This window comes from Gossypium raimondii, chromosome 11, assembly GCF_025698545.1.
Source record: "Gossypium raimondii isolate GPD5lz chromosome 11, ASM2569854v1, whole genome shotgun sequence".
Classification (NCBI taxonomy): Eukaryota; Viridiplantae; Streptophyta; class Magnoliopsida; order Malvales; family Malvaceae; genus Gossypium; species Gossypium raimondii.
The window spans coordinates 4,808,190-4,835,359 of NC_068575.1; the positions used below are offsets into that span (position 1 = coordinate 4,808,190).

Sequence of the window (27,170 nt, forward strand, 5' to 3'; positions counted from 1 at the left end):
ATGACATGAATTACATAGAATATGATATATGACATGAAAATTGGATAGAAAAATGTTAGATGACATGAAATATATGTGTATTGATGATGAATTCGATTGTAATTATGATTGTGAAAGAGAAATGATGTGTACAAAATTATAAAATGAAATTGAACATTAATACCTTATTAACTAGTCGGACCGAGTTGGATATAGTTGAAATGATTTTATGCCAGAATATGCTTTTGCGCCAAGATGCACCTTATGTGCTAGTATGCACTTTGTGCGCCAGTGACGCACTTCGAGCACCAGTTTACACTTTACGTGTCAATTTATCTAATGATGCACTTAGGTGCCAGTTTGGTGTGTTGGTTGGACAATTTGTGTATCTGTCCGAATTATGTTAATGTGAGTTATAATTGGTAAACTTAATTAATGATATCGAAATATAAAAAAATTGATGATATGGTCTCAATTGTGTTCCCATGCGGGTTATAATAGAAAGATTATGTGAGCTATTGAGCAAATCGATTGAAAACGAGTCCTGGAGGCTAGATGATTGTAAATGAGTCAATCGATTCCAGTAAAATGGATCAAATGGTAAGTTACCATGACAAGTGATGTTAAATGAATATGATAATGGGTTGTAAAAAAAGTGTATGTTTGGGTTAAAATCGATTATGAGCAATATATATTAAAGAATGGAATTTTACTAGTGAATTGACTTCTTAATGTTATATGTGTTTATTCGTATTGAAAAATAATGAGAATTAGTTTAACATGAAATGGTCAGACATGGAATTATATGTACATGCAATTGTACTAAATTATGGGTGAAACGCTTACGTCACTTCTTGGTGGGTGTTTTTTCGTTTACGTACAGTTGAGGTGTCCCCCTCCATCAATTGTAGATGGCTTTTTGCGGAGGAGGGCAAAATCTTCCTCTAAAGGACAATACCTTCCATTGTTGAGGAACTAGGTCGGTGTCTTCGAGGATAATACTTCAAAGACTTCTTTCAAAGGAGTTAATCCCCCTCAACAATGTTAATTATTGGCTTAATGCACACTTTAATCCCTAAAGCATACTGCTTTTCTCATTTTGGTCTTTAAAGTTCTTTTTGGCCCACTTTAATCCTTAACATTATCAGATTTTTTTCAATTTAGTCCTTTGATTGTTAAAAACTAACGATTAGGATATTTAGCCAATCATATGTTGCCACATTTCAGATCATCATATGATAATGTCATCATGACATCGTCTTCTAAAAACTTTTAAAATTTTCTTTCAAATATGAGAAAATATAAAAAATCCAAATTTTATTAAAATTAAAAACAATATAAAAATAAAAGGTTCACTAAATTTAAAAAATTATAAATTAAATATTTTTAAAATTTTATAAATCATATTTACTAGAGCTAGAACATGAGATTATTGTCTCATGAAAGAATACCACCTACCTAATTTTTATAATTCAATCAATCATAATTCAAAATTGGTAGATCTTTTAGGTGATAAATTTGAACAAGTTTCTCTAAATTATTTAAATAATAAAAATAATGTTATTTATTATTTAAATTATTTAATTGAAATTTATCCAAAATTTTTACATAATAAGATCTACCAATTATAAACTCCGATTAATTAAACGGTAAAATAATTATCATAAGTGATATCAATCATCTTATGTTCAAGTTCTACTAAACGTGGTTGATAAAATTTTTAAAATATTAAAATTTCAAATTATTTTGTTAAAATATCTGGTATTTTTATGCTTATATTGTTTTTGTAATTTTATAATATTTTTCTATTTTTTAATAATTTTTGAAAAATTTAAGTAATTATTATATTTTTTTTGTTATTTTTCAATTTTAAAAAAATTTCATTATAATATCACAATAATATCATTGTATACCATGTGACGACATATGATTGACTAAATATTTCGGCCGGTGTTTTAACATCCAAAAACTTAAACTAGGGACATCTGATAACGTTAGGGATTAAACTGAAAAAATCTGACAATATTAGAGTCTGAAGTGAGTAAAAAAGTAACTTTAAGAATCAAAATGGAAAAAAGGGTATACTACAAGCACTAAAATGTGCGTTAAGTTTAAGCCTTAATTATTTGAAGGAATATTTTTGTTAAATTTTGTCTTGAACTCATGCAAGACTAACGTGGAGTGTAAAGTTAAATTAAAAACTCAAATTTGAGTAGCAAAATGGCAAATTTGTACATAATCTCAAAGTACAACGGTAAATATGATTTGAAATAAAATACGGCCACAAATTCTAGTATTCACTAAAATTATGGTGGCAAATTTGCAATTTAACCCAGGATAATATTGAAAATCCAAAATTTTCATATACAATACCATCATTATCGAGCATTGTCCTCTTCAAATTCAAAGTCCAAATGTTGATTCCATATACATTACAGAATAAAGAGTGAATACTACCTCAAGATCATAACAGTTCTCACCGCTTTTAGCCAAGAACATCAAAAACTAGACATGACAATACGCATATATGTTCCATGTCTCGTATTTCCTTTTTGTATGCATCAATCGTATAAAACATAAATACAATATAAATTATTAAATACGTTAAATCTGAACACAAATACAATATATATATATATGAAATGAACACACCAACCATGTATATCACAATGTTCTGAACATGACATGTTAGTCTATCGTACCTATTAAAAACAACGAAAAGCTTAAACCACTAAACTTTTATTTCCTAACCGTCTGAATTTTAGAATCACAATCTAATAGATTCAATGAAGTTGATCTTGTTATATTGCGAACCATGAAGAAATACAGGCAGTTACTATAAACCAAACCTAACTCTAATTAATAATGGCATTTCTAGTACACCTTATCTGTTTCGGTTTACCTTATAAAACCCAACTAGCTACTGCAGAAGTAGAACCTTGCACGGAAATAGGCTAAAACAGTACCTGAGAGGAAAGATCTGACTGTGAATTTTTCGCCATTGTTACGGGGTGGAGCCGATATGCGACTAGTGGAAAGGGTTTTCCACACTAGACCAGGATATGTCGGGGACAAATACCGCGCTATCAGATTGATTGTGAGAATCTTTAGGCCAATACAACCCTGAGGCTGTAGGAGGTGAAGGCACTTGTGGTACTGCCCAGTGGGATTCCGGCACCTGACCCATGTATTCATCATCAAAGACCTCTTCCTCAGCAGGTCGCAAGAACGGTGAGCCATCGGAGTCTCCGCACTTGCCACTATCAGCCTGACAGAATCCAGAAGAAAAAAAAAAAGAAAAAACACAGAATTCTTAGCTGCATTAGGCAGACCTTTTAAATGATATATGGTACTAGTTGAACAATGGAAGACTCAAGATCACAGCATATAGTTCAATTTACTAGTTGAGCTAATCTCCCCTCTCTGGCATCATGCTTCATGCTGCAACTTAATGGCATAGCAAACAAAAACTACGAAAACTCGCAGTACACTGATCAAGTTGCATAGATCTTTCTATATCTAAAGACCCAAAGTACTAATAACCATTAAAAGCACATACCAAACCATACAGGTCAAGTCAGAACTAATTAACTTTGCAATTGAAGAACATAATACAATAGTTGACTATCCAACCAATAGATTAAAGCTTAGCTATTTATTGGTGATCCTCCACCAACTAATTTTACCATGGCATGCATGCTTTCATTTGCTCGTGTCTGTGCCTCAGTGTGTGAGAGCGAGCAAGATCTGCCTATTGGGGATTATTTGATTAATGATTACCACACTAGTAAACGCAGGTTCATAAATCGTTAGAGAATGATCAGGAAGGTTAAGAACATGGATGACCTCCGCTCTACATGAGAACAACATTAAACATAGTACAGAAAACCACAATTACAGGCATACCTTAGATAACTCATTATCCATGTAACCAAAGCTTTGGTTTAAGCCAGTTAGCCCAAACAAATCATCCATATGCCATGACTGAATGCCTCCAGCTGTAGAACCCCCACCATATGACACTTTTGTCGGCACGCTGTTCTCAACTCCGATAATAGACGGAAGAACTTCATTGCATTCACTAATAAATGACATAGGAGCGTCCCTTTTAGACATAGAATCGGATTTAGTTTCTGAAGTCTTTTCACTAGAAGGTGATTTGATATAGGATGAAGATCCAACAGGGTCAGTTGTTGTGTCAAGACCAACTTTGACTCCAGTAAGCACAAATCTCTGGTGACTAGAGACATAAGGATTTGCTGTATGTATAGCAATATCACATTTTCGGCAGAGTAAAGCTCGGTCTTGCAAACAGAAGAAAAACCCAGATGTTTCCTGTCAAAAAAATATTGACTTTTTCAATAGTAATAAATGTGTCGAAATATAACAACATTATAAACAACATTATAGAACCTTAAACAGTAATAAAACAGTAATATAACACCTTAAACAACATTATAAAACAGGAGAAATTTCATAAACGGTACAGGGATACACGATTTATCGAGAAGATTTGTTCAGAAATCAATTATTTTTTTTAAGGAAGAAAATAGAAAATAATTCTAAAACGGGTCCAAAAATACAAATTAAAAATAAAAATTACGTACAAGAAGCAACAATCAAAACAGGATCCTGTTTAAACTTCAAAAATCAAATTTTAGCTCGTTCTTAAAATTTTATCGAAGTTAAGATCCTCAGATATAAACTACAAAAGGCTTCCCCTAATTTAGTTTCCCAAGTCTCTCAGTATGCTCGCTTTCCATCTTTTTCCTTACTAGCTAAGCAAAATCAGCTAAAATTTTTCAAATTAAATCCAAATTCCACCTTACCTTTCACTTAACTTTGACCTTCAAAACACCTATAAGCAAAAAACAGGAAAAAAAAAGTGTTTTCTAGAATTCGAGTACCTGGCAAATGTCACATGTAGGCATATGAGAAGAAGAAGACGAGAGGGGAACACGCTGATGCTTGCTGGCCAACTTGTTGGCAGCATGAACTTTCTCGTCACACTCCAAACACAGCGCCGCCTCGTCTGAGCAGCACAGCACCTTCGCCTCCGCCACCTCGCACACGTTGCACTGTATCCTCATCTCTCTCTATCTCTAACAAATTCCAATTTTTACACAAATTTTCAGATTTTTATTTTATTTTTCTTATTTTAAAAATGGAGAGGGGTTTATTTCTGGTTTAAGGGAGCAGGAATAAGAAAAGTGAAGCAAACTGATTCTCATTTTAATTATTTAATTATTTATTTTTTAAAAAATTGTTTTTGGGGCAGAGGATATTTTTTTGAAGCTATGATTTCAGAATTGCACACGTGGCAGATTTCTGATTGTATCTTTGACTCTGGAGACCGGATCGCCTCTCTGCTTCTGTTGGGTTTCGACCGGTAAAAAAGTAACGTTTTACTCTGGGCTTTGATTTTAACCATATTAACCGATCCAAACCGAAATTTAACTTCGGTTTACTTAATGGGTTAGTCTTTAATTTTTATTTATACAATTTGAATTACTTCATATATTCATAAATTTTTATTTTTAATAATATTTATTTTTTATAAGATGAATATTCGATAATAAGTTATAACTTACAATCTTCTAACATAATCTAAAAGGTAAGTTTTTTTATAAGTTTATTTGCAGAGTCCAACAAATTTCAATAACCAAAAATTACTCTCTTTTTGTTCAATTTATTTTCAATAATGGAATTTTTTAACTCCAAAAATAAATTAAACCTATTCATTTACTATTATTTTTTTTCAAATAATTTTGTTACTTTTTAAATATTAAAAATTATCTTACCCACCATACTAGGAAAAAATTATTAAAAACACGTACTCCTAAATAGTATTTTCAGCTTTTTTTTAGAATAAATAAATAATTATCAAAATAGGATAGGAAACAATTAATTATCAAACTAGGTATTTGTTACAATAAACTATGGTGTCGCCTGATCAATTGGCTGCACCATCTCCACTTCCCTCCATGATTACTTTTAAAAAAGAAAATTAATTTTTCTTGTACTGCCAATGTGTCAGGCAGCATCAGAAATATTTTTAATATTTTTTAGTTAATAAGTTAATAATTTGGTTTAGTTGGTTAGACGGTTAAATGTTAAAATTTTTATCTCCAAGTCTTAGATTCGATTCCTCTCTTACTCATATTTACATTTTTTGGTGCAGTCACTATGTTAGGTAGCACCGGTAATATTTTTAATATGTTTTTAGTTGATAAATTAACAATTTAGCTTTTTGTCAAATGGTTGAAACAATATGAAATAAAAATACAAAATATGAGTAAGAGAGGAATCAAACATGGACTCAAAGATAAAATCATTAACATTTAATCATTTGACAAAAGAAGCTAAATTGTTAATTTGTCAACTAAAAATATTAAAATATTACTTGTGCTGCCTAACATAGTAGCTGCACAAAAAAATGCAAATATTAGTAGAAGAGGAATCTAACCTGAAACTTAGAGATAAAAACTCTAAAATTTAACTATCTAACCAAATAAACTAACTTATGAATTTATCAACTAAGAAATATTAAAAATATTATTGATGTCGACTAACACGTTGACGACACAAAAAAAATCTTTTTTTTTAAAGTAATCATGCCGCAATGATTGAAGGGAAGTGGGGGTGGTGTCGTCGATTGATCAGGCGCACCAATAGTTTAATTATTTTCTTATTCTATTTTGGTAATTATTTATTTATTCGATATTATTTAGGTAAAAAAACCAATATTTTCTTTCAATATAATTCTAATAATTTATTAATTAAAAGTTGGAACTCATTCCATAAAATATATTTTTTAAATGAAATTATAAATATCAATTGATTTTGTCGATTGAGTCTTAACTCAATTGGTATTAACACTGTTGTCAATGCACGAGGATATGGGTTCGAGCGCGCTAAAGTACATTATTCTCCTATTTGAGGGTTGTGGGGACTATCGTAGTTCTAGACATTGTATAAAAAATAGGCATTATAAGAACTTATAATAAGATTAATATTCAAAAAAACATCAATTGATTCTATGATATATATTAAACTAGATTAAACAAAGGTGAAGTTAGGGGGCAAGCAGAGATCGTGTCCTCTCTACCCACAACAAAAGGAAAAAAAATATTTTTTTAAATTTATTGAGTATTTGTAAAGTTTTAAATTAATTTAATATATAATTGTATTCTAATTTCTCCTAAATTTTAAATTTTAATTATGCTCTTTTAAAAAAATTATAAATTAATCTCTTAAAATTATAAATTTATATATTAATATAATGAGGAAATTACATTTTAAATCTCCCGTTTAAAATTCTCCCAAAAGTAATTCTAACTTCACCCTTCAACTAAACATTGATTCCCAATTTACTTTGGATTTGACATTTTTCAATGGTAAAAACAATATTTTATTTTATTTATATATTTAATTTTATGACTAAATTCTATGGGTGGTTAACAACTCTAATCGCGTCTCTTTATCATAAAACTATTATTGTTGGAAATTTGAAGATTCCAAGGAAAGGTGCTTAGATTTTGATAATATCAATCATTGCAAATAATTGGTTCTTGCAATTTGAATAGATAAGGTTTTGTTTCTTTCTTTTCTTATCAAATGTGGATAAGATAATTTTAAATTATTTAATCATTTAACCGAAAAATGTATACGTCATATCTCGAAAATTCAGAACGCAATGGTTAATTATATGATTAAGTTTACTGTTACAGATTTTACATGAGTCCAATTGTTTAAAGACCTCACGTTCAAGGATTTAGTTCAACGAATTATATTGATCTTATGAAAAATTAATATATTATCTTAAAATTGTTTTATTCTACTAAAAGACTTGATTCATTTGAAATCAAATCATAAAAAAAATAAGATTGTTGAAAAATTGATTGTAAATTTGTATTGTTGTTCAAAATTATATCGATAGTTAATTTAAGAAAACCAAAACTACCATCCTCGTCCCTCAATTTTGAAATATTTATATTTTGATATAGCACAAATGTAAGTAAACACATAACAGAGACCTGATTAGCCATATCATTAAAAGAATGAAAACTGTAAGATGTTAGATTTAAGAACAAAAAAAAAAAAAACCCTACTACAAAAGCATCAATTGACATTGTGTATCGTACAAGAAATTCTTGTACGTACCTTTTCCTGTCACCTTAGTAATAGATGTAGGACCAGTATGAATTATGATGAAGATATGTGCGAAATGGTTTATTTAGGTATAATTATAAATTTAGCTTTTAATGTTTATATTTTTGTTAATTTGATCCTTTTATATTTAATTTTGGTTATTAAATTGTTCTTTTAATTGAAATATTGACTAAAGCATTAATTTTAACAATGTTGGTGTTGCAATTCATATGATAGTCTATGTGTTTTCATGCTAATATAACACTATTTATCTTTGTGTCACGTCAATAAATAATTTAAAAATTATAAAAATATTTAAAAGATAAAAGAATTTAAAAAAAACTTGAAGTATACATAGATTGTCATATTTAAAAATTTAATATTTTTATTAGTATTTTTATTAAAAAATAACAATTCAACTCTTTTTGTATGTTGATGGTCGAATATAGATTTTTTAAAATATTGAGAATTGGTTAAATTTATGAATAATCAAAATCTTACATTCCGTTAAAATGAAATCTTAAAAAACTGTCATTGTCGACATGGTCGGCCTTAGTACCAATCGTCACTACTCGTTAGCTCTGTCTTGGTTCCCCATCTTTCACTTCTTCGTTTTCTTTCTTTCTTTTCGTGGGCTTTTATTTTTCTACTCATCAAATTTCTCGAGAGCTACCATGCCCTAGCGATGGCCGCTGATCGTCGATAGACACCATGGTGTTTCCCTTCGCGTGCGCGTCTATTTCCTTTCATGGGGCTCCGACGGCTATTGACTTTTTTTTCTTTGTTCTAGCATGTCGCCAATGACTTTATTTATTTTTCTTTTTTTTTTTGTAAGTTTCTGCTCCATCCTTTGTGTCATCTAACAGAGGCGACAGGGACGAAAGCTACCCGAAAAAAGAAAAATTCGTTTTAATCCCCATAAAATTATTAATTATAAATTTACATGATAAAATTATACTTTAATCTTGGAAATAAAAAAATTATATTTATTCCTTTTAAAAATAAAAAATTATAAATTAATACATTATAACATTATATTTTATTTTCTCAAAAATTTATAATTTAACTTCTGAAAACTTGGAGGCCAAGGCTGCAGTTTCCATTGGTTGGCTCGTGATCTCATTGTTATTTTAACCGATGTCTATGGTGGTTTTTTTTTCTTGTCATAGAAATGGTTTCCTTGATAAGAGATCATTGTTTTCTAATGATGAAGTGTGATAGTAGGGAAATATCGGTTTGGTTGGATTTTTTGAATCATCTATTATTATTTGGTTCGATTTTCAATTTTTCATATTAATTTTCAGTTTTAAATTTTTAATTTCTTTTTATAAAATAAGCTTTATTTATGATTTTGAATATTATTTGATAAAATTTAAAATTTTTATAAATATTTCTAAAATTAATAAATTTTCAATTAAATAAAATATTCAATAGCTTTTATATGATTTTTAAAAAAATTATGTACAACTTTTAAGTTACTTTTGCTATTTTAATTATAAAATAATTTTATATCATAAAATAAAATTAATTCTAGATTAAATAAAAAGTTTGGTTCAGTTTCGAAAAATCACAATATTTTAACTTACATTTTATAAACCATTCAAACACATTCATTCGAATTAGTTTTCGATTATTCTTTTTTAGCTTTACGTGATGGATCCCCTCCCAACCTGGCTTGAGTTTCCTTTGAGCTTGATGTTCATTTATGGGCTTTCAGGTGTTGTTAGTTGGGTTGGATTTGTGACCCTTTGAGCTTTTATATATTTTTTGGATAAATTGAATCGAAGGTCATTAAGTTATTAGTATGTTACATTTTGGTTATTTCAACTTTAAAAAGTTATAAGATGGTCACTAAATTATTTCAAAGCTTTCATTTAAATCATTAGGGTGTTAAAATCATTGTTGTATGACATTCTCTATTAGCACCACGTACACCAATCAAAAGCTATCATTCCGTTTCTCTTCTATAATCATTTTTTTTCATGAAACAACTTTAAACGTCACGAATTTGTGAACCAAAATCTAAACAACTTTTTTTATCTAATCCCCAACATTGAATGTCAAATCAACTTACATCTAAAGAATGTTCATCTACTCGTTGATGGGTATTGATTCGCCTTATCAATCGTCGAATCACCTCTTCGAGGTCATTAGTTGAACTTTAAAAAAACTCGACAACCTAATGATTTAAATAAAAACTTTCAAATAGTTCAGTGACTTAAATGAAAAATTTTGAATAGTTCAGTAACTGTTTTGTAACATTTTAAAATTGGCTAACCAAAATATAAACTTATTAATAGTTTAATGAAGTTGTACTTTACCAATGTTTTTTTTTTACCTCTGGATCTCCACGTAACTATCTAAATTTTTAATGGAATCTATCTTTTAACCAAAATAACAATAATTGTTTGGCATAATAATTTATTTGGCTCTCCAACTTTAACAAAAAATATATTTTAACTCTTTATTTAATTTTTGTCTTTGAACTAACGTTATTTGCCAAATCACCCGAAATGGATGAAAAGTTAATATTTATTAACATTGTTGACGTAGTATACATATAGATTGCCACATGAATACCATGTCAAGAACTAATTAATTTTTAATGTTGAAAATTTCAAAAATATAAAAAATATTAAATAAGTTATTAACATTATTAAAAAGTATAAAAATTATAAAAAAATATTTTTAAATTTTTTTAAAAATTATTTAATTGCTAACACGACTTACACGTGACATATACATGGATGTCAGATCAACAACGTTAGTAGACGTTAACTTTTCTATCAATTTTGAGGTGATTTAATAAACAATACAAATTGAAAGATTAAAAGAGGCAAAAATTTAAATGGAGGGCCAAAATGATTTTTTTCATAAGGTAGGAGGGCCAAACAAGTCATTATGCCTAATTAATTTTATGGAAAAATATAATAATTATCGGTTAAAAACTATGAGTGCTTTTACTGTTATACCCTTATCATTACATTCATATTGCCTCGTCTGTATATGATCCTATTATGTCATTTCGCAGCATGCTAACTTATTCAAATACTTAAAACTCCCATGCATTTAAATTGAAAATTCGCGCCAAATTGCTTCAATCTTCATCTCACTCTTCACAGCTTTCACGAACAAAGAATATAGGAGAAAGGAAAAGAGATCTCTTTTCCTCTGATAAATCTTCAGGAAATTTCAAGGTATAGTACAATTTATTCGATCTCAACTTTCTTTTCTGCGTTTTCAATTTCTTCTTTCTTTTTTTACTCCCTTTTCTTTTCTTTTTTTTGAATTTTTCTTAAGTTTTAATCACTATTCTCTGAATTTCTAGGGTTTTCATTGAGGTTTGATCAATTACGTAGAGAATATGCAGCTTTCGACGGAATTTCCGACCAACTTGACTGATAAAAACGGTAATTGTTACTCTGGTTGTTAAGAAAAATCAGGAAGACAAAAAGAAGAAAATTTTGAAAACCTCGAACCACTGGTTCTCATTTTAATGTTTGGGATCTCATGAAACGAGAATGTTCGTCTGATTTGATCGAGCCTCGTGGTAATGTCAGAACTGAGATAAAAGTAAATGTCAATTTTTTTCTGATTAAATGAAATTCCGTGATTTTCTAGATGTTTATTAAAAATATATTCCCGGAAATCTGATGATTAATTATCAAAATTTGATCATGGATAATTTATGATTTAAAATTTTGCCTTAAGTTCTCCAGAAAATTTGGAAGTTTTCTCCTTGAAATTTCAGTATCTGGTGCTTACTTAAATGTTTGTTAGTATTTGATCATCTGTTCTGAAAGAAATTAAAATAAAATGAAAAAATTTTAAACGACGAAAATCATGATTTTCCATTCACCCATTTTATTTATTTTAAAGGAAGCAAACAAGAGGCTAAAATAACAGGCAAATGGAGGATTCGGCTAATATTGATTAACGCCATGAGTTCTTTACTCACTGGGGCAAAACCTTTGTTTTCCTTGTAACAAATTATAGCAAGCAGACATTGACTTGAAAGTTAATGTAGGCCTAAAGAATCTTGTCCCGATTACTGGTTCTGATGTGCAGATACAGTTTAGAATTGAAATCTCAGAAAATCAACTGAAATGAGATGCAATGCATGCTGGCGTGAACTTGAAGGGCGAGCCGTTTCCACCAAGTGTGGTCACCTCTTGTGTATCCAAATGCATTTTAGATCTTTTCCTTTCTATTAGATATACAGTATGCGCTGCACATATTCCTTGACATTGTAAATAGGCAACGAAGATGCGAGCAAGATCCTTAGCAATGATGCAGCATGTCCCATTTGTGATGAAGTTCTCTCTAAGAGGTAAGAATTTTCATCTGGTGGAAGATGGTCATTGTAATGCTCTCCAGATTTTTGTTTAATTAGCAGTTTGGCACTAATGATTTGCCCTAGAGTTTTCTTTTTCTCTTGTCACTAGTTTGTAGACTCTTTACCTAATGCATATAAGAGACAAGATTACCTGTTATCGTTAATTATTTATCAAGCACCAGGGTTAGGATTGTTCTGCATAGCTAACAGTTTTATTTACTTGTATGTTGTATCTTATTATTTTCAACTCTACTTAGCTAATTTGGGAACTTTTATTCCCAGCCTCATGAAACCTGTGGATATCAACCCAAATGATGAATGGATAAACGTAAGCCAATGCTTCACTTGAATTGTTATTCACAGCTAGCTAAGTCTACAGTTCTACACCATGCTATAGTTTTTCTTTGCCTTTCATTTTGGTGCTGCTTTATTAGTTTGTCTAATTGTTTGTTGTTCACTAATATGACACGTTTTATTGCAGATGGCAATGGCTGGTATTTCTCCACAGATATGTATCCTTCAGAATATAGACCTTTTTTTCTCCTCCCAATTATATGATCTTTTTGTCCTGAAACCTGATTGTATCAGACGGTGCAGAGCTACCAAAATAAGAGGAATTCATTAGTTGATTGTAATGTTCTATTTCGTTTGAAGGAGTTTGCAACTAAAATAGAAAATAGATTCGGATGAACAAGAAAGAATCCTTTCACACACGCATTTCCTTAATGAAATTAGTAATGAAGAGTGCATACAGAAGTGTGATGTTTTACGTTGGGCAAAAGGATCTAGAAATGCAGTACAAGATGAACAAAATTGTAGCTCAGTGCCGGCAGAAATGTGAGGCAATGCAAGAAAAGTTCTCAGAGAAACTGGAGCAGGTGCATACTGCATATCAGAAAATGGCCAAAAGGTGTCAGATGATGGAACAGGAAAATCAGAGTTTGTCAAAAGATAAGCTAGAGCTCCAAGAGAAGTTCTCTGAGAAATCCAGGTAAATATATATTATTTTATTTGAAGTTGTTAATTCTTTTTGTCATAGTTTATATCATGCTTCTTGAAGCTGCTAATCTGCATTTTGTCCTAAATTTCAGACAGAAGAGAAAACTTGATGAAATGTATGATCAATTGAGGAGTGAGTACGAGTCACTGAAACGGTCAGCAATCCAACCTTCAAAAAATTTCTATGCCCGAAATGAGCCTGATTTATTCTCAAATCCAGCAGCTAACGTGGTGGATAGCAGAGAGCCTATTCGAAAAGGTATTCATGTTCTTTTATTATTTTCTTATAATAGCAATCAAGGGATAGTGAAGGCACTTACCTTGAATTGGCACCTAAGTTGTATAAAATACTAAATTAGCATCATTCAACCAGCTGAAAAATGTTTACTAAACCATTTTATACAGTTAAAATGTTTCCTTTGATCTTGATATTCTGATTGCTATGTTATTCGGGCTCGAGTGTCAGTGTGTCATAATACGGGCATGTGCCGGATAAAGACATGATCAAAATTGGAGGATATGTCTGAATATGCATCGGACACTGGTATTGGAGCCGGTATCCGAGAAAAATGAAAGAGTTGGAGGAACATATTCAGTCCAGTTTTTTTCTGAGTCTTTTTTGATTAAATATTTCCCTAGCCAGTTAACTTATTTGCTGCAGATTGGTCGATTTTTTCACCCGGAACTCCAGGGCCCCGAGAATACATATGGCCAGTAAAACAAACTAGTTCAAACTCCAGTCCTTTTGACATTTCAAGTGACTCACCATCAAAACCAGCAGCCATTCCTGGTGATGTTGGAAACAGAAGGGCTACTGGCCACCCTGGTGGTTTCGAACCAACTGCTGCTGCTAATCCTTCAACGATTTTAAGGAACTTTATAATCTCTCCTATAAAGCGGCCACAGCCCTCTCGTAACCGCACTAATCTCTTTACGTAAGCAAGCAAAAAGTATATATAGGTATGTTCAATTTAACCTTACGGTTCATCAGCTGAATTTCAATGAAATCTTTGAGTTTTCCAGGTTGTAGACTCCCAAATCTTGGGCTTTATCATCGGCTAAGAACAAAAGAATGAACTAAAACAACAGCTGATTGCATGTAAGACTCACAAAATCACAGGTACTGTACTGTTTCTTTTTACCTTTCTAGAGTTGCATGATACCCTTTGTGTGGATGAAGCGTAGCTGTTAAAGTAAAAGACAAAGATAGAAATTTGATAGACAATTAGTGGTTAAAGAAATTTCATTTTCTTCTCTTAGATGGTAAGAAAGAGGGTTTCAATTAAGCCAAGCTTTTAACTCTTGCAAATAATGTATATATCAATGTTGTGAGGGAAAATGCGCAGTGAATAATGAAAACATAGATTAATATATATTTCATGATAATCGTATTTAAAATATTTTATATTTATAAAATTTTTGAAAAAATAATAATTTATATTATATAAATTTTGATATATTCAACATACATGTCATATTTGTGTGTGTTTTTTCATATGGTGTACAACGAAGAGAAATGGTTCCAAAGGGACCAATTCGAGCCCTTTCCAAATTTCGTTGGTGCTGGTTAATGCTATTAAAGGGATACAAATATTAAATTTATGATCATTATTGAGAAATATGTATGGATTTTAAACTGATTTATGAATAATCATACCAAAAATTTTAGATACATTTAAAAAAAAAAGAATCTTGCTAGGTACGAATATTAAATCGATTTAATAAATAAATAATATGTTCTGAGCAGAATGTTAAATTGATCCAGGAAAGGATGTGACAATAAACCTTTCATTACTTCATTTAAAATTAATATAAAAATAGTGATTAAATAATTTTTAAAACAATTTTAATTAGTCGGATAAAATCGACAAACAAATTAACTTACGATCCAACTACTTTGAATATATTATTTACAAGATTTCTTTAAATAAAATCATTAGGGATTTTTTTATCTATTAAAAACTTTAATGTTTAAAAATTAAAATCAAATTATTACGATAAAATATGCAAAAATATAAGATGAAAAACTAGATTAAAAATAAATTCAGAAAATATTTTACATAAATATACAAATATCTGAGCGCATAAAAGATTTGTATACCTATGTAATAATAAATTTAGGTAGAATGAATATTTATATTTTTTTGTTAATTTGGTAATTATATTTTAAAGTTAAATTTGGTAATTATTTTTAAAAAGAATTTTTTAAAAGAGTTGAATTTTTTTATATATCACGTTAATAAATAATTAAAATTTATAAAAATGTTTAAAAATAAAAATTCAAAATTCAAAAACAATATAAGAGTTCATAAAATTCAAAAAAGTTAGCATAAAATATACGTTGACTGCCATGTAGGCTATTATATTTAAAATTTTAATGTTTTAGTCGATATTTCTATTAAAAAAAAACAATTTAATTCTTTTTAAAAGGTATTATCAAGTTCAACTCATTTTAAAATGTTGAGAGCTAAATTTAGCTCAAACAAACCGGGTCAAATTGACAAAAGATTTTAGGGTAAACAACACCTAAGGTAGTAAACTATTAGTAAGTTTATGTTTTGGTCACTCAACTTTAAAATGTTACAAAATGGTCGCTGAACTATTCAAAAATTTTCATTTAAGTCACTAAACTATTTGAAAGCTTTTATTTAAGTCATTGGGTTGTTGAATTTTCTTCTCTCTTTTTTTCTTTTTAAAACAAAAAAGGTATAATTAGCAAGTTCCAAGTGATGATTCGACGATCATATGATGGAATCAGTACTCATCAACGAGTAGAAGAACATACCTTATATCCAAGTCAATTTGACAATCGATGTTAGAGATCGGAGAAGAAAGCTTTTTGGATTTGCATATCCGTGACATTCAAAACTATTTCATAACAAAAATGAACTGTAGAAGAGAAGGGAAAGAAAGTTTTAATTGCTGTAGGCGGTGCAAACAAAGAAGTTGAGTAGCCAAAATATAAATTAGTAATATTTAGTGTCCTTGCGCATAGTTTACCCAAGATTTTAGCATTAAGCCCAAAAAAAAAATATACATTTTTTTCTTTTTTCCTTTCACCCCACCATTCCTTTTTCTCACTAAGCAAAATTTTAGATGTCTTCTTTTCACATAAGCGTTTTTTTTTTTAATATTTATATATTAAATAAATAAAATTGGTCCAAACATGCTTGGTTTCCGCCAAAAATTTCCCTTTATTTATTACATTTATATATTAAATTAAGTTATTTTTCAAAATAGAAAATGTCAAAACTCTATCACATGCAAATACGCTAAATACATATATTTAAAATATATAGATATGTTTTAAAAATAACTATAATAAATAATAAAATATATTTTTGAAACTAATTAATAATAACAAACGAATTATGTAAGACGATAAAAGAGAAAAGTTAGATTAAATTGTGCATATTAAAATAAAAATGTATAAAGCAAGTAAACTAAAACTTTGGTTGAGTAGTAAATTTAAAAGATTATTAATTTAATTAGTATGAGTTCGAATCTCATCATATATGTATTTTTATTGGTTTTATTTAAAATAAAAATTAAAACATTTATAGAAAAAATAGTATATATAATTATCGTAGTTTGAAAATTATAAATGTATAACTTAAATTTAGTTTTGAAAATATTAACTTCTCTTGTAAACTCAAATAAATACTTTATCTTTTTTTATAGAATATCTAAAATTATCTATAATCCATTCTCAAACCTATGTCTTCTCATACGGGCAATTATATTGATGCCAATCAAGCTAAGACAAGTCAATCAAAATTATGTGATGTTTTCTTTTTAGCTATGTAAAAAAATTTTGATGATTGCAATGAACCTAAATTTAACTCATAATTGACATTGTTACATGAGAAACGAAATGAGTTCTTTTTTTTATTTCAAAATATTACCTCAACAAATTTAAGAGAAAAAATTTAACTGAAAGAAAAATAGATGAACTAAATTCTTTGAGATAAAAGGGGACTAAATCTGAAAAGAGTACGGGAAATTGGAGTATATTTTAAAAGAAAAAATGGGCTGTTATCCAGGTAACATAACAAAGTATAGGGGCTGTTTTTGATATTTCCCCCTAAATAAACAAGTGTCTCTCAGCAACAGATCCACCCAAACTCTTATTCGGATCTTGACCCAAACTCTCCTCCATAATCCAAAGTCCAAACTCCGATCCACTCTCTCCCTCTCTCCTTTTGTTTTTTTTGTCTGTTATCAACAGAATCCAGACCCTAATACCCTTCTCGGATCATCCGGTTGGACCAACCTGTGGAGCTAAGCTTTTTGTCTCTGCTAAACAATCTGGTTATCTGGGTATAATTTTCTCTCTTTTTTCTGGGTTTAATATTATGTGTTTTATTTACTCGAATTTTGATCGAACCCCTTTGTTATTATGTTAAATAAAAAAATTTCTCTTGATGGGTTTTAATTTTAATTTTAAAAGCTTGGTCGATTGAGCTTTTATTTATCTGAATTGAATGTAAATTTGGTGCTTTTTAGCGTTTACTTTTGTTGGGATTTTGTTATATTTGACTTTAATTCGTTAGAAGAACCCTTTTTTTTTCAAAAGAATTTAATTAAAAGTTTGGGTTTTTTAGAATTGTTTATCTTCAATCGTGTTTGATTTTGGTAGCTTTTACATTTTCATCTCTGTTGGGTTTATGTTGTTTTCCTCATAATATTTATTATAATTTAGAGCATTTTCTTTTCTTTTCTTTTCTTTTCCTTTACGAATTTGGCTAAAAGTTTACTTCTTTAGAATTTCTTTTCTAATTGTTTCTTTTTCTGTAGTTTGTGGGGTTTTTAAAATATTGTGTTGTGTGTTTAATTCTTTTATCAAGGGTCATAATCCATATGTTATTGTAAAACCTCTAGATAAATATCATTCCAAGAGGAAAAAAAAAAGAATTGCTTGTTTAGTTGAATAAGAGTTTATAGATTACAATGGAAACATGCTAATTTGGAAAATAATATCTCTCCAAGTAACTAAAGAGGGTAGCTAAAGAAGTTTTAATTTCCATTGGTACCTGCTGGACGAAATCCCGAACTCTAAAGCTTTTCTATTATGAGCTCTTCCTTTGGCTTGTTGTTATTAGCCTCGTATTAAATACTTATATATAGAAAGAACTAAGATATGATTAAAACATTTGCCTCAAGGTGGCTTAGAGCCTCTCCTAATTTTCAGGTTTGAGTTATTGAAAAGAAGATGACTGATATGTTACTATCAATTTGAACATGATTTCCACTTTATCGTGTCTTTTTATTGACACTGGTCCAGTAGAGAGATTTTGTGAAATTATTTTCATTTTGATAGCAGATTTAAGATAGAAGTGAAGAGGGAAAATAAATCATCACTAGTAATTCTCTCTTAACCTACTTTTCATTTCTCTTGAAAGAGTGTATGCGCGAGTGTTGGTTTTTTTTTTTGGGGGGGGGGGGCGGAGGGGTGATTTGAGAAGAAATTGGAAGTAAATAATGTAATTCTGTTTGACGTTTCCAGTATATATATATCATTTTTGGGGGGGAGGGGGGGGGGGACAAATCATGTTCACAGGCTCTCTTAATTGTATGTAAACTTGTAGTTTCTCGATATGTCTGTTGTTTGTTGTTTGCAATCCGAACAATTAAATATTGAATTCATATCGTGTAACTTCTCTCCTGTGGTTTTGTTTATCTCTCTACTCTTCTAAAGTTTCAGTTTTTTTTTTCTGCACTTCAACTTATCCTAGATGCAAATTTGTAATATAGTTTTTCTTCTACAAGATTGAAGACAACTAAAATGCTATTAAAGCTACACCAATTTGCATATTGCAGCACTTGGGAAAAAAATTGCATTTTTTTCCTATTATTGATATTCAATCTAATTTTTATTAACACTTAATGATATAATTACACTTGCATTTTAGGATTATTTGATAATATTCAATGATTCTTCTGTTCCACATTTGATGTTTCTCATCCTGAATTTGTGTTGTGAAGTATTTTCTTTATTTTTCAAAAGGCGACTATGTTGTCATATGACTTTGTGTTAAATATGCAGGCTTTGGTTCATCTTGAGCCTATGCGATGGAAGTGGCTAATGAATCCACTGCTAAGAAACCAAAGAGGTTGACTTCTGTTGTGTGGAACCACTTTGAAAGGGTTAAGAAAGCCGACATATGTTACGCGGTATGTGTTCATTGCAACAAGAAATTAAGTGGATCGAGTAATAGTGGAACCACCCATCTGAGAAATCACTTAATGCGGTGCTTGAAAAGATCGAACTATGATGTTTCCCAACTACTTGCAGTAAAGAGAAGGAAAAAAGAAAATACCCTTACCATTGCAAATATCAGTTACGATGAAGGGCAGAGAAAGGAGGACTATATGAAGCCCACTATTGTCAAGTATGAGCAGGACCAGAGAAAGGATGAAGCTTTCAACCTTGGAAGCAGTTGGTTCGACCCAGAGAGAAGTCGGTTAGATCTTGCCCGCATGATTATATTACATGGCTACCCCTTAGCCATGGTTGAACATGTTGGATTCAAGGTATTTGTCAAGAATATGCAGCCATTGTTCGATGTTGTCCATAATAGCACCATTGAGCTGTCTTGTGTGGAAATTTATATGAAGGAGAAGCAGAGAATTTATGATATGTTTAGTAAATTGCAAGGCAGAATTAACCTCGCCATTGAGATGTGGTCTTCCCCTGAGAATTCTAAATACGTATGCTTGACAGCGCATTATGTTGATGATGAATGGAAACTACAAAAGAAGATTCTTAATTTCTTAACACTTGATTCTTCTCATACCGAAGACATGCTTTCAGATGTAATTATCAAGTGTCTGATGGATTGGGACATAGACTGTAAGTTGTTTTCCGTGACATTTGATGATTGTTCGACTAATGATGACATTGTCTTGAGAATAAAAGATCAGATTTCTGAAAGCAGGCCACGTTTAAGCAATGGGCAATTATTAGATGTGCGCTCAGCTGCACATGTTTTAAATTCAATTGCTCAAGATGCCATTGAAGCTCTCCAAGTGGTGATCCAAAAGATTCGAGGAAGTGTTAAATATGTTAAAAGTTCACAATCAATACTAGGGAAGTTCAATGAGATTGCCCAGCAACAAGGAATCAACAACCACAAGATCGTAGTTCTTGATTATCCTATACGATGGAATTCAACATACATGATGCTCGAGACTGCTGTAGAATACAGGAATGTGTTCCATCACTTGCCAGAGCTTGATCCGGATTTTGCTTTGAGTGATGAAGAGTGGAAACGGGCAAGTTCCATTGTCAGCTATTTGAAATTATTGATTGAAATCATTAATGTCTTCTCCAGCAACAAATGTCCTACTGCAAATATATACTTCCCTGAAATTTGTCACGTCCACATCCAATTGATTGAATGGTGCAAGAGCTCGGATGCTTTTCTTAGTTCATTGGCAACAAAGATGAAAGCCAAGTTTGATAAATATTGGAGCAAGTGCAGTTTAGGGTTGGCAGTAGCAGCTATCTTAGATCCCCGATTCAAGATGAAGTTGGTTGAGTATTACTATTCCCAAATTTACGGCAGTACTGCTTTAGAACGAATCAAAGAAGCATCTGATGGTATCAAGGAACTCTTTAATGCATACTCTATCTGCTCAACTTTGATTGATCAGGGTTCAGCTTTGCCTGGCAGTAGCTTACCTAGCAGTAGTAATGATACTAGAGATAAACTAAAGGGCTTTGACAAATTCCTCCATGAGACATCTCAGAGCCAAACTGCAATATCGGACTTGGAAAAATATTTAGATGAGCCCATGTTTCCTCGTAACTGTGACTTCAATATCTTAAATTGGTGGAGAGTCCACACACCAAGGTATCCAATCTTGTCAATGATGGCACGTGATGTTCTAGGAACTCCTATGTCAACCGTTGCGCAGGAGTTCGCATTCAATGCTGGAGGTCGGATTCTTGATAGCAATCAAAGTTCACTGCCTCCTGATACTCGACAGGCTTTGATATGCACAAGAGATTGGTTAAGGACGCAATCTGATGGTGCGTGTATTATTCAACTTTATCTCTTTAAACAAACGCTTCTAATTCTCTATACATCTCTAATGATATACTGCCGTTATCAACGTAATAGATGCAACACCATCGTCAAGTCATTATGCGCTACCGCTTTACGTTGAAGCAAATTGATCCAATCCTCCCCTTCTCAGTAAGCCTTTGTTAAATTATTTTCCTATGTTGCTGGTTTTGCTAGTGCCCTTATTTTTGATGGGTTTCTCATGCAAGGTACATGGATCTTTTCCTAAGCTAATAAAGATTGCATCTGATTGCATTGAAGCACTTGAGCTTTGGGTCATAATCAAAAAATTGGACAAGCTGTTATTTTATATCTGATAATGGTGTTTCAATGTGGCTCTGGTATTATACTTCTTCCTTTAGGATCTAAAATTGAATGTACATTTGTAGGATAATAAGAACCAAATGCTTATATAGCTATGCCCCAATTCAAGCAACTCTTTGCTATGGTTGATGTAGTTATTTTATTTCAAGTTAATACTTAAGATACATGTTGAAATGCCCTTTCAGGTTCTTGCTGGGCCTATCAAGGCAAATTTTATTTTATTGTACCTTAAACCGTCTCATAAACACGTTCTAATTTATAGATACCTCTAATAACATTTATATTCTATATAATATTTGTCTTAAACTAATATAATATAGAAGAAACCCCACAATTTTTTAATAAAAGAAATTATATGTTAATCACTGAATTAAATATTCGAGAAATATAATTATTAAGCAAATTACTTTTTAGTATAAAAAATTGGAGTTTTAAGTATTATTTGACCAAGTTAAAAGTGCTGTTCTACTTTGCATTCTTGGTTTAACAATTTAGAAGTAAAAGGCTAGCAGTGTGTTTAAATGTAAAATAAAACATTTTTTGAACAAAATTGGACTTTCACAAGCATGGTTTGCAATTGCAATACACAAAATAAATGTTTAAGATTTTCTTTTCCAGTCATATTAAGTGTATATGGTAAGTTAGCAACTTGCATGGTATTTTCATTTCTTTTATTTCTTAAGGAAAAAAAGATTGAAAATAGAAAAAGAAATTGCAAATATAAGATTTTATGCAATAAAGCAAATTCTTCCATTAGAAACCAGTTCAAGAGTGTTAAAAGCCAAAAAAATTTCAACTAACAAAATACAAAAAATAGTACACCTGACCTGATACCTACAGAACTCAAATCTGAGCATTGGGTATAGATATTTATACTTCAAAATATGGATTGGAAATGTATACTCCAAAAAATGGAAGAATCTAAGCAACATAGGTTAATACCTTGTAGCTCAAGTAAACTAATTTGGTGGAAGATAACGGTAGCAAAAGAGTGGAGCTTAAAAGATATTCCTGATCATATAATATTAGGTGCAGAAAGTATAGAATCTATAAGCTGAAACCTGCTTAATAAGCTCAGGTTCTCCTGTTCGGTTCAAAGGCATACTTAATCAGTGATTCTTTGATGGATAACAACTCAGGGAACTCCTTCTTCAACTTGGATGCATCCATCTCGTTATTGCTTCGGGGTGCAACGATCACCTTGGCTTGTTCTTCTAATGTGAAGTTTTCCCACTTAAACTTGGGGTCAATGTAAGTCTTGTACATCTCGAGGATCTCATTGTGGCTCACAACCCCAGGGTTTGTGAAGTTCCATATACCCCTCAAGTTCTTCTTTGCCATCTCGATCGATATCGGTAGAAGTTCGTCCAAGACTGTCATGCTGTTGGGAATGTTGACCACCTTGTTGTAGCGTGAAATCTTGGTGATGAAGTTGCGTGGATTGTTTAGGTCAGATGAGATCGGCATTCGAACTCTAAGGGTGCAGACGTTGTCATACTCTTTCAACAGCTCTTCAACCTGGAAAATATTGGAGAGAGTTTATGAGCACACAAACAAAACCAGAATCAAATAAAAAGATATCCAAAGTAGTTACCACGGCCTTGGTTTTTGAATAGAAGGAACCGATGAAATTGGGTTTATCTTCCTCTTTAAATCCAATGCCAGAGCCCTGAGGATGTGCAGTATCATACTCAAATATACACCCGGTAGCGAAATTCATCATCAACAGCCCATGGTCTCTGCAAACATCTGCCAAGGTTAAAGTACCAGCCACATTGGCACGAATTGTTTCTGTTTTGTGAGATTCACACCAATCAACATTAGGTCTGCCGGTAACACCAGCAGCATTAAACACATGGGTCGGCGTTATATTTTGAATATCTGCATTGAGTGATGAACGATCTTCCAAGCGTCCTTTTCCATATTCGAAGGCAATACCTTGTTTCTCGCATAACTGACCAAGTAAACCACCTATCCAGCCAGTCCTGCCATAGATCAAGAACTTCAAGGATTGTTTTTGGGGAGAGCTACCGCCCTTGGGGGTTGGAACCACCATTCGGGTCTGATTAGGACCACTTACATATGATGTCTCTTTGCCGTCCTCGGAATCGAAGTGTGTACTTCCAGGCATCATCAACATTCTTGGGTGTGGAAGCAACGCACCAGTCACATCACCCCACCAATCAGGGTTTTGAGTGTACCATTTTATGGTCTTCTTCAACCCGTCTTCCCATACAGTTCGCTCGGACCATCCCAAGTTCTTCAATCTCTGATCATCAAGAAAATACCTCTGGTCATTGAACGGTCTGTTTTCGACAAACTCAATGCTTGTCTCAGGATCCATCGAGAAAAGTTTGCATATATCTCTAGCTACATCAATCACTCTCCTTTCTTTCTTCGTGCCAATATTATAAACACGACCAACTTCACCCTTGTGAAGAATGACTTCAAATGCTTCAGCAACATCCTCACAGTATAAATAACTCCTCACATTAGAACCATCCCCATGAATCGGAAGAGTCTTCCCCCTCATTGCCAATAAGATAAACTTGGGAATTAATTTTTCCGGAAACTGATTGGGACCATAAACATTGTTTCCACGGGTCGTAATTACAGGTAATCCATATGACCTCCCATATGCCATAACAAGCATTTCAGCACCTGCTTTTGTTGCAGAATACGGGTTCGTTGGGAGAAGTTGGGAAGCTTCATGGTTTCCTACAACTGCATCCTCGTCCGTCTCCCCGTAAACCTCATCGGTGCTAACATGGATGAACCTCCTAATCTGACCTGTGACTTTGCAAGCTTCAAGTAGGACATGAGTGCCATAAATATTGTTCTTTGTAAACTCGAAACTGTTCCCAAATGAATTATCAACATGAGTTTGTGCTGCAAAGTGCATTATTGTGTCAATAGACTCCGTGATAAGAAGATAGTTAACAAGATCAGCACTTTCAATGTCCCCCTTCACAAACTTAAAGTTTGGGGATAACTTGGAAGGAAGGAGGTTTTTAGTGTTTGAGCAGTAATCAAGCTTATCAAGTACAACAATCTTGTACTCGGGGTAGTTCCGAACAAGCCGATTGGCAACATGAGATGCAATAAACCCAGCAGCCCCAGTTATCAGGATATTCTTGGGTTTATAAGAAGCCATATTCAATTCTACAAAAAAACAAAAGAAGTATACAACCTAACTTCAGAAGTACGGAAAAAATATAATAAAAATCATCACCAACTTGCATAAACAAATACACAAAAACGTAAACATAGAAATTAGAATCTAGGACTACGTATTACATGTACAAGTCCAAAACCATATAAAGACAAACATACATGTAAGCAAAAACAACCTTAAAAACAGATCTTCAGGGAGCATTGGTGGATCATATCATACAGTGAAATCAAATCACAATGCCATATTGTTTTCTAATCTGTTTTTGTATGAATTTCCCTAGCATTTATTCAAACATCTCATTATCCAAATAATAAAAATGATCTAAAACTCCCTTTTTTTTTATAGTCAATAATTGCAATCAAAGTTCAACAAACAAAGAAGAAAATGATCAACAAGTTTACAACAGCATCATAATACCAGATCCAATACAAACAAAAGATTACTACTTCGAATATGTTAAGAAAATAAAAATCAAATCTTTTTAAATCCAATTCCAGTATGTATAACAAGGGAAAGAGGTCCAGATCCATCCAATTAATAAGCAAAAAAATGTAGCCAAAGTAGCAGCAAAAATAGTAATCCAATCCAAGACATAAAATTTCCTTAAATAACGGATCTAAGAAAGCTAAGAAATGCCCAAATCATAAAATGACCTCAATCAATAAAACGAACACCAAATTTCCAAACAAACACGATCATGGATCACATTTGATCTTTCCAACAAATGACACTGAAAAAGAGAGAACTTTTTTAACTTACAAGTTGGAGAGAAATCAATCAAAATCCAGAGACAGAAATCGAAAAAAAAATTACAGAGATAGAAAGTATTGATAGAAGAAGGAAAAGAGAGAAATTTAGAGTAGGGGAGATGAATCTTTTGACGGAGAGGGAAATTGAGGAGACTTCATTTATATGTGTATACATATAGGTAGCTCTGCAAACTAAGAGAGACAGTTAAGGAGAGCCATGAACATAGGCGAAAGGACGAAAATACCCTTAGTCGGTGATTCCTTTTTACTGGTGGCTCAAATTTATTTTATGGAAAATATAGGTAGGGGTTAAAGGGAATAAATTTGATACATTATACTTGGCTTTTTTTTAGTTGACCCAAAATGTTTTATTACTTACGAAAATGATCGACTTGATCATATACAAAAATGACCTATTTGTTATAGTAAATCTCGGTGTCGTTATTGTCATTGGCGGCACCACCCCTAACAAATACCCGATCATTGCCCTGTTTAAATAATAATAATTTCTTTGGGTGTCGTTGTTGTCATTAGCGACACCAATAAAAATGTGCATACATGTCATGCTAAAATATTCGTATTCTGAGGGAAAAAGAAAAATATATATTTTAATATGTGTCATTAATGACAATGGCAGCATTGTCGTTTTTATTTTTTATTTAAAAAAACATGTCAAATATTTTTTTTGATGCTGCCGTTCTTTTTGGCGATATCAATGTGTTTTAAAAAAATAATTTTTTAATGGGTGCTACCGGCTTCTATGGCTGCACTAGAGAAATTTAAAAAAAATTGTCATCTATTCTCTAAAACAAAGACTTGGATCTAGTGCAACAAAAAAAAAAACAGTACCGTCATCGTCGAGTGAAGAAGCATAAGGACAAAGAAGAAAAATATTTGATATATACCTGGCTAATAAGAGAAACTCCAAAGGTGAGAAAGAAAAATGGAAAACTTTTGAGAAAAAGTAAAAAAATTATGGGGGAGATTAGAGGTGCTCATGGGTCAGGCCGGCCCCAAAAAAATTTCGGCCCACGTCCTAGGCCCGGGCCCAGCCCGACCCAAAATATGGGCCTAAAATTTTGTCCAGGCCTGGCCCGAGAAAAAATTCCTAAGCCTAAGCCCAGCCCGGCCCATTTTTTAATAAACACCAAAAATTTATTTTAAAAATAAAAAATAAAAAAAGTATTTTAAAAATATTTTAAAATTAAAAAATATATATTTTTATTATATTCGGGCCGGGCTGGGCTCGAGGCAAAAAAGTAGTGCCCAAGGCCTGACCCGTTTTTTAAACCGGCCTCATTTTTTTTGCCCAAACCCATATTTTGGGCCTATATTTTTACCCGAACTCTCTCATATTTCTAGTGTGACAACAAGTTTGGTGGACCGGC

The 27,170-nt window shown here is 31.6% G+C and overlaps 4 protein-coding genes across 7 annotated transcripts; 2 read left to right on the top strand and 2 right to left on the bottom strand.

Annotated features, from left to right (window-relative positions):
- Positions 1 to 2,590: 2,590 nt before the first annotated feature.
- Positions 2,591 to 5,195, bottom strand: LOC105761343 (B-box zinc finger protein 22). Its single transcript, XM_012579127.2, has 3 exons — positions 4,887 to 5,195; positions 3,886 to 4,314; positions 2,591 to 3,247 (listed from the first exon to the last, which is right to left on the bottom strand). Exons 1-3 carry the CDS (start codon positions 5,067 to 5,069, stop codon positions 3,008 to 3,010), a joined length of 852 nt encoding a protein of 283 aa, XP_012434581.1. The 5' UTR covers positions 5,070 to 5,195; the 3' UTR covers positions 2,591 to 3,007.
- A 6,003-nt stretch (positions 5,196 to 11,198) lies between these two features.
- LOC105761346 (E3 ubiquitin-protein ligase CCNB1IP1 homolog) lies at positions 11,199 to 14,865 on the top strand. Of its 4 annotated transcripts, none has more exons than XM_012579130.2 (10): positions 11,199 to 11,327; positions 11,459 to 11,540; positions 12,199 to 12,306; positions 12,388 to 12,460; positions 12,749 to 12,794; positions 12,948 to 12,978; positions 13,202 to 13,457; positions 13,558 to 13,724; positions 14,127 to 14,425; positions 14,489 to 14,865. In XM_012579130.2, exons 3-9 carry the CDS (start codon positions 12,237 to 12,239, stop codon positions 14,402 to 14,404), a joined length of 921 nt encoding a protein of 306 aa, XP_012434584.1. In that variant the 5' UTR covers positions 11,199 to 11,327; positions 11,459 to 11,540; positions 12,199 to 12,236; the 3' UTR covers positions 14,405 to 14,425; positions 14,489 to 14,865. The 4 variants fall into 4 exon arrangements, with proteins under 4 accessions (XP_012434584.1, XP_012434583.1, XP_012434587.1 ...); XM_012579129.2 differs by having other exon boundaries at positions 14,127 to 14,400; XM_012579133.2 differs by having other exon boundaries at positions 14,157 to 14,425.
- A 2,748-nt stretch (positions 14,866 to 17,613) lies between these two features.
- LOC105761345 (zinc finger BED domain-containing protein RICESLEEPER 1) lies at positions 17,614 to 22,084 on the top strand. The gene is made up of 4 exons (XM_012579128.2): positions 17,614 to 17,785; positions 19,512 to 21,500; positions 21,592 to 21,666; positions 21,744 to 22,084. The coding sequence occupies exons 2-3, from the start codon at positions 19,538 to 19,540 to the stop codon at positions 21,645 to 21,647; spliced, it is 2,019 nt and encodes a 672-aa protein (XP_012434582.1). The 5' UTR covers positions 17,614 to 17,785; positions 19,512 to 19,537; the 3' UTR covers positions 21,648 to 21,666; positions 21,744 to 22,084.
- Positions 22,085 to 22,584: 500 nt separating this feature from the next.
- Positions 22,585 to 25,960, bottom strand: LOC105761347 (trifunctional UDP-glucose 4,6-dehydratase/UDP-4-keto-6-deoxy-D-glucose 3,5-epimerase/UDP-4-keto-L-rhamnose-reductase RHM1). The gene is made up of 3 exons (XM_012579135.2): positions 25,793 to 25,960; positions 23,453 to 25,020; positions 22,585 to 23,376 (listed from the first exon to the last, which is right to left on the bottom strand). The coding sequence occupies exons 2-3, from the start codon at positions 25,010 to 25,012 to the stop codon at positions 22,933 to 22,935; spliced, it is 2,004 nt and encodes a 667-aa protein (XP_012434589.1). The 5' UTR covers positions 25,013 to 25,020; positions 25,793 to 25,960; the 3' UTR covers positions 22,585 to 22,932.
- Between the last annotated feature and the right edge of the window lie 1,210 nt (positions 25,961 to 27,170).

What these genes read in the sequence shown, in the direction of transcription:
- LOC105761343 (XM_012579127.2), bottom strand. Translation starts at nt 5,069, where the DNA reads ATGAGGATACAGTGCAACGTGTGCGAGGTGGCGGAGGCGAAGGTGCTG. An exon ending in CTACATGTGACATTTGCCAG is followed by an intron (nt 4,315 to 4,886) that starts GTACTCGAATTC and finishes TTTTTTTGACAG; the next exon opens with GAAACATCTGGGTTTTTCTT. An exon ending in TGGATAATGAGTTATCTAAG is followed by an intron (nt 3,248 to 3,885) that starts GTATGCCTGTAA and finishes GGATTCTGTCAG; the next exon opens with GCTGATAGTGGCAAGTGCGG.
- LOC105761347 (XM_012579135.2), bottom strand. Translation starts at nt 25,012, where the DNA reads ATGGCTTCTTATAAACCCAAGAATATCCTGATAACTGGGGCTGCTGGG. An exon ending in ATTCAAAAACCAAGGCCGTG is followed by an intron (nt 23,377 to 23,452) that starts GTAACTACTTTG and finishes AATATTTTCCAG; the next exon opens with GTTGAAGAGCTGTTGAAAGA.
- LOC105761346 (XM_012579129.2), top strand. Translation starts at nt 12,237, where the DNA reads ATGAGATGCAATGCATGCTGGCGTGAACTTGAAGGGCGAGCCGTTTCC. An exon ending in TGGTATTTCTCCACAGATAT is followed by an intron (nt 12,979 to 13,201) that starts GTATCCTTCAGA and finishes TAATGAAATTAG; the next exon opens with TAATGAAGAGTGCATACAGA. An exon ending in CAGAGAGCCTATTCGAAAAG is followed by an intron (nt 13,725 to 14,126) that starts GTATTCATGTTC and finishes TATTTGCTGCAG; the next exon opens with ATTGGTCGATTTTTTCACCC.
- LOC105761345 (XM_012579128.2), top strand. Translation starts at nt 19,538, where the DNA reads ATGGAAGTGGCTAATGAATCCACTGCTAAGAAACCAAAGAGGTTGACT. An exon ending in GTTAAGGACGCAATCTGATG is followed by an intron (nt 21,501 to 21,591) that starts GTGCGTGTATTA and finishes TCAACGTAATAG; the next exon opens with ATGCAACACCATCGTCAAGT.